General features: G+C 41.6%; 1 protein-coding gene across 1 annotated transcript in view; it reads right to left on the bottom strand.

Annotated features, from left to right (window-relative positions):
• The window catches only part of shank1 (SH3 and multiple ankyrin repeat domains 1), a 51,169-nt gene extending 39,539 nt beyond the window's left edge, over window positions 1-11,630 (bottom strand). The window contains exons 1-2 of the mRNA XM_070847717.1: window positions 11,124-11,630; window positions 442-645 (exon numbers count right to left, since the gene is read on the bottom strand). Of these exons, the coding sequence (XP_070703818.1) occupies window positions 442-645; window positions 11,124-11,630 (711 nt within the window). The remainder of the gene's footprint in view (window positions 1-441; window positions 646-11,123) is intronic.
• Window positions 11,631-11,872: the final 242 nt, after the last annotated feature.

The raw sequence follows: 11,872 nt of genomic DNA on the forward strand, positions 1-11,872 counted from the left end.
AGATTAGCAGGTGTTGCACTAAACAGAGCAGGGTAGCTAAAAGGTTCAGTGACACAAGAGGTGTGTATGAAACTTCATTCATAAACCCAGTTTTTTTATAGCCTGGTCTGACTTAAATAACTCAAGGAACATTTGCAGTAGATGTTGTCTAAACCACCTTAAAGAGCTGCTGATCTTAACGCTATAATGTACAAGACTCTCTGTTGGGATGTAACTCATTGATTGATAGGGCAAATGGTTGATGTTTAACCTTTAAACAACAAACTTTTATCACAGTCCCTGAAACCTGTTTTAAACTTGCAGCGAGAAAGCCATCACATGAGATTCATCGTGCTTTTGACCACTTAATTATTGAACTACAGTGACATCTTGAGGACATGCAGGCTACATCACTTCTCTAATACTGCACAGTGCTGTGTCAAAGAAACACTGGAATCATACCTCCAAATATGGTACCCCTTTCTCAAAGGACTGTGGGTACTCTCTGAGCAGCCTCTCCTCCTCCAGGAACTTGGCATCATGGCCGTCTGTGGCAGGCTGGAACAGACCATAGTTCAGGACGTCCCGCAGAGACTCTGTCAAGGAGCACAGCACCTGCTGCTTGGCCTTCCACACCGTCGCATCTGGGTTAAACCGCAAGCATTTCTGCAGGAGAGACGCACCTCAAATTAGCTCAGCCTTAAGTTCATAGAGCAGTGATCATTGGTTTACTGGGAAACTTTAAATGCAAAAGAATAACTTCAATCAATAAGTTACGAACTCTTCAACTCTTACTACATAATGAATCCTGAAAACAGCTGTGGTTTAAGAAATAATCTGACAATATAAGCAATTAAAACAAGATAAGAAATACAAAAGGCAACAAAAGTGAAGTCAATGACTTGTAAATAATAACCACATTAAAAGTAAGTCAATACAATTGTAAAAACTGATATAAGGATGACAAAGATGCAGTCAGACCCAGTTCTTTGTATGGATCAGTCTAGACGCTGGAGGCCATGACAGAACAATCTGATCACTTTTAGTGAACTAAGAAACAGCCGAGAGGAATGGCATCATTTTGAAACAGAAACAGCAGAAAGGAACTATTGTGGAAATAGTTTGTTGAAAAACCACAATTGTTCTTAAACTAGACGTTTAATCTTTTTTTTTTTTTAACCTGAGCCCCACTTGAGGATCTCAGACTGCAATCTCCTTTTTATTCATCTTGTGACCTTTTGGATGGGCCCAACCCGTAGATTGGAAACCACTAGACTTAAATACCTTTCTGTATTAATTGGTTAAAACTGGCTCTACCTTGAGCAGTTACAATGGTAACATTCCACACACTACACACCAACGCATCAATGTTTAGAGTCCAAAATGACATTCTTAGTCACAGAGGCCATTTTTCTTATCTTTTGCTGTGCTTTTACTTCAGTAGGATTTTGAATGTAGGACTTAGTCTTTGGCAATTGGTAGTAATGGAGTATTTTCAGATAGTTTATTAGTGTATTGAGTACTTCTTCCACCACTGATTTAATTCAAATAACTGTGTAAGAGATGTCTATTACAAATTTTGTGTAGCTGAACAATATTTTGTCCTCTGAATCATCTCATGCATCCTAAAGTTTATCTCTGGAAGCTTTGTAGAGGTCACCACGGTCCTGGAGACAATCCCGTGGCAGCGAGTGCTCTAACCTGACTCGCTGCAGCACGCTGTCCCACCTCTGAACCAGCAGGGGGAGACAGTGCCAGAGTAAAGAGGGTGATTCCCAGTGGCCTTAGTTTGCAGACAGGATACGGATGGCAGTTTGGTGCAGCTTTAAGTGTCTCTGGTGGGGTTGCGAATGGCCAAATGCATAATGGGTGAGCGGCTCAGTCAGCAAAGTGGGATGTAACTCACTACACAGATGGCTGACAGAGGGTTTTTGGCACTGCTCTCTCTCTCCCTCTCTGCCTCTGTCTCTCTGTCTCTCTCTGTCCCTCTCTCTCTCTCTCTCTCTCCTCGCCCTGAGTGGATGAGTGGAGTTGGGCTGTTCTCTGACCTTGAGGCAGCAGCAGAATGATTGGCCCACGCAGAGCACAGCCAGCTGCAAGGATCCTTCTTACTGCATTACTGCATGGGCTCTTGTCTCAAGCCAACCCTCCTTGTAGGCCAGAGTCACTCAGTCATTGTCACTCATCTTATTCTCTTTACACACATAGACACACGTTTCAGTGTGGTGTGTGTGTGTGTGTGTGTGTGTGTGTGTGTGTGTGTGTGTGTGCCCTACTAACAAAAAGATAATACCCTGCATGGGGGCTTTGTGCAGAGGAGTAACATAACATTTTTCCCTCTATTTTATCCAGAGTCTCTGTTCGCGCACAGCCAACCCAGTCGTCAAGGCAACCAGTTCATTAGTAGAGCAAGCTGCTTGTTGCCATAGAGACATCCCTGTGTTCCCTAGGAGATGGGGTACTGGGAGGGTGTGTGTGTGAGTGTGTGTGTGTGTGTGAGTGTGTGTTAGAGCACTATGGTGAAAAAGAGCGCAGTAGAAGGGAGGGCAATGTCTAAGACTTTGAGTATGAGAGCGAAAGAGGATGAAAAGGTGTGTGTGTTTGTGTTAGATTAGGCATCACACACACATATACACACACACACACATGCATAGATACACTCACGGGCCTGCACTTAACAGTACAGTCCCAGTAGCACACAGAAAATGAAGTTATAATGCAGGAGGAATATTCCCACAGCTCATCTGAACAGTTATAAAACACTGATAATTATCGTAAAATAATGAGATTCAAATTTGTGTAATAACTGCTCTCAGCCTAAGAGGCTTCAGATAGTTGGAGATTTTACTAAGGCAGCCATGCCTCTTATTGATCTGTGTACCTCCAGGAATATGACTGATCCTCCAGCTTCTAACCGGCCAGCCAATTAGAGCTCATCACAGATTCCTCATCCCCACGGGCCTTCAAAATGCAACTTGGCTATGTAAACTGTTTTCCCACTGATTCTCTTTATATCACAGACATTTTATACTGTTGGTAATGCAATAGCACAGCCTGTTCACTGTGCTTTATTAAAACCATGGCTGTACAGTCACCAGTCAGCCTGACAACTTGTATAAGCATCCAATGATATTTTGTGAGTGTTTGTGGCTCCCTCTTGTGGTGAGGAAGCTTTGTGTGTAAATTAATGAGACCAAATGGCCTCTGAGTTTTTGCTTTGTAGAATATAATCTATGTACAATGACAATATTGTTTCAGTGTCAAAATACAAACAATCACGTAGATGTATTCTTTTGCTTTTTTACTTCAGGGTTAGGGTGAAGTGAAATATCAGATAATAAGATCTCCTCAGGCCTCAAACAGTATCAGATGTGAAGATGTTTAGAGGGAAAATCTCTGTTAGTGGAAATGGGGCCCAACAAGACAGTTTTTGTAAGGAAGGATAATCTTTGGCAAAAAGTACCCTATTTATTTGATTCTAACAGTGTGCAGGTTTGTGATCATCTCTGAGCATGAACACAGTCTGTCAAAGCCTGGATAAGAGTTTATCTACATTTCTGAAACCATGGTAAGATGTCTGCATGGGCAGTGTAGGAATTATTAACTTGAGTATTTCCACATTATTCTACTTTGTACATGTAGTCCACGAGATTTGTAGTAGCAGCAGAGGGAAATATTGCACTTGTTATTACACCTTATTCATCTGAGAGCTATAGTTACATTGCATGTTATCATTTTGCATATTTAAGATTATGTCCAGTTTACTAAATAAGACGTAATTTAAATTAGCTGCATCCAACTACGACTGTAAAATACTATTTACACATTGATGCATCAGTAATAGTATTCCATTAATGTTATATTCAATAATATGATACTCACAGGGCCATTTTTCAACATGAGTGCTTTTTACATACTGAGTACTTCTTCCACCACTGTCTGTGGGTGTCACATATAAAGGCATTAAATGTCATGGCTTTTATATAACTTTTATATAAGTTTCATATGATTTTGAGTTTTTCATTAAACTCTAAAGCAAGCCCTTCTGTTTCTCTTGTGGTTTTATCATCATGCAGACCAAAATTTCTGTCTTGCCTCCTGAAGCTGTGATCACACTTTCCCACTCACATACGCCCACTCACTCTGTCCGTGCTGCTCTTTATCTTCCCTGCCTATCTCTATCTTATTCTCCCTCCTCCTTCCCTCTCTCCATCTCTCTGCAACATCTCTGTCACTTATCTATGCAGAAGTAAGAGTCGCTGAGAGTCTCTGTGTCTAGCTCTCTCTATCTCTGTCCCTCTGGCCTTTTTCCGCAGGCCAAGTGCAGGGGGACTAGAAGCCTTTAATGAGATCTATGGGGAAATAACCCCCCACCAAACACGCTTACACGCTCATGCCAGCCACATCGCCATTTAAGTCAACTTCCTCTCCATATCTCACTCTCTTTCTCCCTCTCAGCCACTCCACCTACCTCTTCCTCTCTACAGCAGTTCAAGAGGAGTGAATTCATTTCTCTGAAGCATTTCTGTCTTTCACACTCTGCTTATTTCTCTCTTTCTCCATCGTCTCCATTGTCTTTCTCTCATTCACCCATGTTTTACTCCCTCTTCTCCTCTTCCCATACTTCTCTCTCTATCATCTGAATCCCACTGTTCTCCTTTGGGGCTAACCCTGTCATTAACATACAACAGGGATGGTGTCTTGTTGCCCAAGAAGTCCACATGTCTCAACTAGGCACTGAAATATAAGTATATGTGTCCTCGTGTCTATCTGAATTTCAGTGTGAAAGTGTTTGAGAGGCCAAATCCTGCCTGAGGAGCTGATGCTTATACTTCAGCGTCTCCTCAGCTCAAGTCAAACAGCGGAGAAAACTCATTTGTTTCATGCTGTTTAATGCACTCGGCAGGCAAACGCCAACGTGATTGCATGTGCGTGAGTTCGACAATCCAATAAACCTGCAAACAAAACTGCTTTGGCCTCCCGCTGTGGCGGAATCATATCAAAAACCTGTGATACACATCTAACTGTTACTGTGTGCACAAGTGAGCTACTGGACCTTTTTCACACACACAAGCACAGCCAACTCAGAGATCCCCTTCATTAGTGTCACTTCATTAGTTTTCACTGGACATGTAGTTTTAAACTGGGAAACATTCTAAATACTTATAGGTGAAGTGGGCTACAACCTGTTGAAGTATAGACGTGATAATGCTGTTGAAACAGCAGCGATATGCAGCTTAGACCTCGAGCTTTTTGCTAAAGTAAACGAAGCAACGCCACACTGTAAATACTCCATCACAATAAAAACTCCTGCATTGTTTTATGATAATATTAGATTAATTATATTAATGGCTTATCATTTCTGACAAATTAACACATAAGCAGAATTTTAATATTGTAGGTGGTAGAGAGTGTATTTTAACTGCTTTTCACTTTAGCACAGTATTTCCCCTTGAATGAGGATAAGAATAACGTAGCATAAAATGGAAGTAAAAGTACCTCTGAATTGTACTTATGTACAGCAATAAGCAATTTGCACCTCTGTGTATCATTGCACAGTGATCCCTGAGTCTGGGATTTCAGACATGTCGGTTAAAACTGGGCTACATTTGGTTAAAAAGTAAGTGTTGTAGAAGACTAACATCATGTCAGTGACACCACTTGCAGCCCTGTACTGTAAAACAAGCTATACCACAGTGTGGAAATACACCATTACAAGTAAAAGTCCTGCATTGTAAAATGAGATTTATTGCAACATGTATAAGTATAATACATGTATATAATGGCTCTTCATGAAAATAAAAATGACCCTGTGAGTGTTATACTGTTATCTGATTATTATTACTGATGCATAAACGCATAAATGCAAGCAGCATTTTAATGTTATAGCTTGTTAAGGTGGAGTTTATTTCATTACTACTTTAACAATTTCAGTCATTACAATGAGTCATCAATGAGAGCCATAACTACCTGAGTTGGTGATTTTGTGGTGAGAAGATGTATAGACGTCTACAGTACGTGAAAACTGAGCTACATTTGGGTAAAAAAGGGAGCTTGTTTTAGAGGGGTTGAGAGAAAAAGAGAAAACAGCATTTCAGTGGCAATATTTCAACACAGTTTCAGTAGCCAGAAGTGCCCTGACCCTCAGTAGATAAAATAGGACAGGACATCAACTGTCACAGTGCAAAATAACTTTCTATGTAGCGCCCTGATCCTCTGAATTTCTCCTTGACCTATAACAACTAGCTTCTAAATCCTAGATTTTTCAATGTCCCAAATCTCCCCCCGACAAATGTAGTAGACTGATAGTACACACAGATCTCTCACTCTCTCAGTCAGTGTCAGTGCACCAGCAGTGTCATCTTGATTGACAGTGACTTGAGAGAGATCTCCCCAGCAGGCTTGCACAGCTCTGTTAAGAGAGTTTTAAAGCAGCAGAGGTAAATCCCACTGAGGGGAGGCAGGACGTATCACCAGATGTTTCCTCTGATGGCTCTGTGGAGAGTTTCAGGAGAGAGCAGCAAACACTGATCCCTTGACAAAGGTCAGAGGGTATTAGCATTTGCTGTCACAAAATGTCCTGAAATCCAAAACATAAATGAAAAAAAAAAAAACAGTGAGTCCATCTGCTCAACATGTGCACAAATACAGGCAGTTCCAAACCTCTTTCTGTGCTCTCTGTGCCATTAAGTGTCTGTGTTTGGGCACATTCAATTTTCTCACTTTTCCACATTCAAATAAATAAATAAATACATTTTCTTCAGTGGTGTCGTGGTGTAAATGCAGCGTGATGTGTAGCGGCCCCACTGGAGCCACTACTTAAATTGCCATATCAAAGTCAATTGGTGAAGGTAAATCTGTAATCAAACTGCATCAAATTGAATAATTTCAGAGATGCACAAAACTAATTGGTGAATATCGAACACAGAGATGTATGACTATATATAAATGTAGATCTGACACCTGTATTTGTGTGTCCTCGGCATTACCGCATGTGAATGCTCTTCCGTCACTCAAGATCCTCCTCCATCAATTCATAACTCCTGCATATACGTGCAGTCACTCCCTCATCTCATTACAACACAATTAACAAGCAATTAGAGTTTATTGAGGGTGAATTAGCTGACATGTAGAACAGGCCTAATGTTCTGGGAATGTAAAGGGATATTACCCAACATCAGTGAGGAGAAGAGAAGGAGGAGGAGGAGGAGGAGGAGGAAGAGGAGGTGGAGGAAGAGGAGGACGGAGGGCAGGAAATGAACCAGAAGGAAAAAAAGAGAAGAAGATCAGAGGGTTTTTAGTCAGAATATGCAGGATGTGGATATGAGTGGGAATGTGAAAAATGGCCTGAAGAGGTTGAGTCAGGACGGGAGGAGAGTGAGAGAGAGAGACTGAGTAAATGTCACAGTGATAGTGGGTTAGAACTTTCATGACCTTGCGGAACAAGACAGTATGTACTGAGTCAGTACATCTTGGCAGAAAGTCTATAAGGTCATGTTTTAGGTCTTTGATTTAATGTTTTTCTGCATGTCTGAGTGTGTGGGTTTATGTAGCTACTTAATTCAGACAAGAGGACCAAAGAAGAAGAATATAAAAGAGATTAAAAAAAACATTACAAGAAAAGTTGGACTGATGTGATGGATCATTATTGACCTAACTACATAGTTTCCCCACCCGTGACATCCACGTCTGTCAGTCCACAAAGATTCAGATATTTTATCAAACTTTTTAGTTATGAAAATAATTAGAATATAATGAATGTAACTGAACATGTGAATATAAGAATAAAGTTCTTCGATTCTTTTGTTGAGTTTGGTCTAGACCTGCTCTTTATGGAAAGCGTCTTGAGATAACGCTGTTATGAATTGGCGCTATATAAATAAAGATTGATTGATTGATTGATTCTATAATTACATTATTTCATTTCCACCTCCTTGCTACTTATGAAAAAATGCATAAAAAGGCATCAAAGAGAAAAGTGACTTTATCCTCCCATGAGGACTCAATGTTTCTTAGTCTAACTTTCTCTGTCAGTGTGGTTTTTGTATTTGATTTTGTTGTGTAATCTGAAACAGCAGCGATAAAGACGGCCTTGATCTTTTGTATTACTCTTCTTGACAAAGTAAATGAGCAAGTTTGACAAAAGTTAAACATTTAGTTTAAGGGATGAACACTTTGCTGACTATCTGTGAGACCACAAGTTGAATTTCTTGAAATCATTCAAGTTCCGTGGATTTTCCCCCTTGGTGTGGCTCAAATTTAGATTAAAAAAGGGATTATTTACGATTTCTAGAAAGTATGAAGATACAGAAAAAAAAAAACTACTTGAAGTCAGCTTAAAAAGTTGATGCAAATCAGCAACCAAACACTTTCTGCACTTGCTGTTTCTATTTCTATGTACTTCAGTCTCATTCCACCATTGTTTATTTCTGTCTGCTTCACTTTATCTGGATCTATCTCTATCTAAGTCTGTCTTCTTCGATCTACCTTTATCTCTTTTCAGCTGTCATACCGAGCTGCCTTCTTTCTCCATTGATCTACTTTGATTTACTTCTATCTGTGTCTGCCTCCATTTACCTTTATCCTTCTCCTCTTCTTTGTCATTTTACCTACTCTCTCTCTCAACCTTTTCCTACCTCTCTCTGCATCTACTTCCAAACATCCATGTTTCATGTGCCACATTGTACCTTTATCTGTCTCCATATGCCTTTATGTGACTGTCTGACAATCTCTGAGGTTCTGACCCCAAGCTTGAGTGAGCCCTCTCCTCCCGTGTTCCCATCTATCCATCTTTTGACAATTAAACTTTGATGCCGATTTGTTACAATAAATAGGAATGGTGAATTATTTATGGTTGGATTTAAAAACACAGAATCAAGCACACACACACACACTGCAGAAAACACCCATGCACAGATCAATAATAAATCACACGGCAGCAAGAGGGAGGAAGAAACGTTGAGCGAGGCATTTACAGTGCACTGGGATGGTAAATATAAAATATGGAGATGCAGACACACAGGCACTCAAAAATACATTTCTTTCATTTGCAGTTTCATTCTTGCTGATGGTTTATAAAGCCAACACTTCACAGAGTCCTCCATTGCTTAAGAGGAAGTAGAAAAGAGGACAGAGCACTAATGTCTGAGGGATGCAGCCTTCAGTGTGTCGAACACAAAGGCAGTCTGGTTCAGCTTTAACCTGGCAATGAGCAAAGATGCACAATCTCTTCTCTGTCTCTGCTCCCCCCTTTTCTTCATCTGTTTTTCTCTTCTGCACAAAAACACAAACTTGGATGGAGCCTTAAAGTCCCTTAAATCCCCAATTCCCTGCCCTTCATAATTTAATTAACATTACAATGGAATAACTGCTCATTATTCCCTTTAACCAATCACTCATCTGAAAAACACAGATGGGAAAAAGGCTGAAAAATTGCGTCTGGCAAGTGCCAGACAAGAGTGAGACAATGGCAAACTGTACATGGGGGCAGCTGCAGCTCCAGCCCGTGAAGCCAATTTCGGCACGCCTCTGATGGAAGCTTTCACACAGACGTGATGCAAGACCGCATCTCAGAAATGGAAGTGATCGGTCTATGATGATTTTGGACAACACTCTTAAAACCAGTCACACCGAAAAAGGCTTTTCACAGCATTTAAAAGCTCTTTGGTGACATTAAGCCAGAGGCAGCACTTCCCCCTCTGTTACCCTCTCTCTTCACTTCAACTTCCCTCTCTTTGGCTCTCCCTGAATCCTTTCCAGCTTGTAGTGTTTTTAAAAATCACATTCGTGCCCACATATTCTCATCATGATTGCTCTTGTGTGCAATTTAGCTCTGCCTCTCGCAGACTCTCTTTTTCTCTGGAGCTGGGTCACCTTGAAAGTCTCTCTCAACCTCTCAGATCAGTCACTTTGCTGACGAGCGTTTGCATTTCTCTAGGTTTAAGAGAGAGAGAGAGAGAGAGAGAGAGAGAGAGAGAGAGAGAGAGAGAGAGAGAGAGAGAGAGAGAGTCGAAGCGACATAATGCGCCCAATCCTCTGAGACTCGCAGTGTTTCTGGAGCAGTGCACATTGCAGGATTTGACTGAATTGACCACACATACTGTCACACACCCAGGGAGAGATGATGGGACGATGGGGCTCAGGGCACAGACACCGCTCCCTCTTACCTAACATCACTCCTCAAATTCCCAGAGCCACACTGCATGATGCCAGTATGGAGGCAGAAACACCCACTCCTTTTGAAGATGTCAAGAAGGCGTCCTCGTTGTGACATCTTTAAAGTGATGCTAAAGCTTTTCCTTCACTTTTTCAGGCAGACATTTGTCTGAGGCTTTTTACTCTCTAACAAGGAATCCATCCACTCATCCATTTTTTAATACCCACTTATCCCCTGCAGGGTCACAAAAATGACATCAAACAAAGGTCCTTGGATTAAGGACCCTTAAACACTAGGGGTATGTTTTAACACACATTATGTTAAAGGAATAGTTTGGCATTTTGGGAAACACTTTTATTTATTCTCTTCGAAGAGCTAGATGACACCAGTCACATGTCTGTACAGTAAATATGAATCTAGAGCCAACAGCCAGATAACTTAGCTTAGCACAAAGCCTCGGTTTTGGTGCGGATTAAACAAACAAGATAAAACTTGTTAATTAGCGAGTGTTAAAGGCGCTGGTAGATGGATTTAGTTCTCTTTGGATAGAGTCTGTTTCCACTCGTAGTGCTAAGCTAAGCTAAGCTAAGCTAAGCTAAGCTAACTAGGTGTTAGCTTTGGTCTTCTCATCCTCTCCTCTTACTCTCGGCCAGGAAGCGAAGTTGAAAGTGCATTTGTGAAAGTGTCAAACTATATTTTTAAAGAAAGCACCAACTGATGCAGCTTATGACGCATTTTTTGTTTGCATATACCTCTCCGATTTTTGTTGGAAATAACATAGTTTTTCAGAGTATACAGGCATTTATATGTAATAGAAAGAGCTTTTATTCTTTAAGTGGTAAAAATGATCATAATAATTATGGTTTAAGTGATCATGATTGTGATAAGAACAGCAGAGATGTGCGTGTTCTTTGTGTTTGTGAATTTATCCAGAATTGTTGCTATGATGTTGGCAGATTTTGTGGGTGTGTGCAGCAACAGCACTGACCGTTTGCTTTATGTCTGGGATGCCGATGCGAAACACCATCATGGCAATGTGGGCGTCCTCAGATGGCACCGAACTGGAGCTGCGCTCCTTCAGCCTCCTCTGCTGCTGCTGCTGAATGTGATTGGCTGGCTGTTGGTGCGTGGGTCCGGGATTGGACGAATAGGGGTTTGTGGTGTGTCCAGGGTTTCCTGGCCGGATCTGTCTGTCCCCAGTGGGTCGTCCGGCCAGTTTACCAGACTGCCTGTGTCCCTCACCCCTGGCCCCCCGCGATAGGCCTCCTCGCCTGACGTCCTCCACCATCTCCTCGTCATCATCTTCCTCTTCTCCTTCCAGCTCACCATTCTCCTCCTCCTCCTGATCCTCATCTCGCTCATCTTCTTCCATTTCCTCCTCCTCCTCTTCTTCCTCCTCTTCCTCGTCCTCTGCCCCTGGATAAAGATGTCGATTGTTTCCCAGCATCCTTTGTTGCTCCTCGTCGCTGGACAGGGGGCTGAACGGCATCGTCATGGCGACAGAGAGAGCGGCACCAGTGGCAACACCATCATTCCCAGAGAGACACTGCAATGGGGGGAGGAAAGAAAAGACATCAAAACAGAGACAAAAAAAAACAAACAAAAAGTTTTTGAGAAAGTGAGTGTCTTCCCTGGCTGGATCCAGCCTCCACACACAACCTCCACATGACTCTGGTCTCTATGGGAACAGACTGCTTCAGTTACAGACATGCAGTACTTCTAATCCTTATTGACTGA

The sequence above is a fragment of the Pempheris klunzingeri genome, chromosome 17 (assembly GCF_042242105.1).
Source record: "Pempheris klunzingeri isolate RE-2024b chromosome 17, fPemKlu1.hap1, whole genome shotgun sequence".
NCBI classification, from domain to species: domain Eukaryota; kingdom Metazoa; phylum Chordata; class Actinopteri; order Acropomatiformes; family Pempheridae; genus Pempheris; species Pempheris klunzingeri.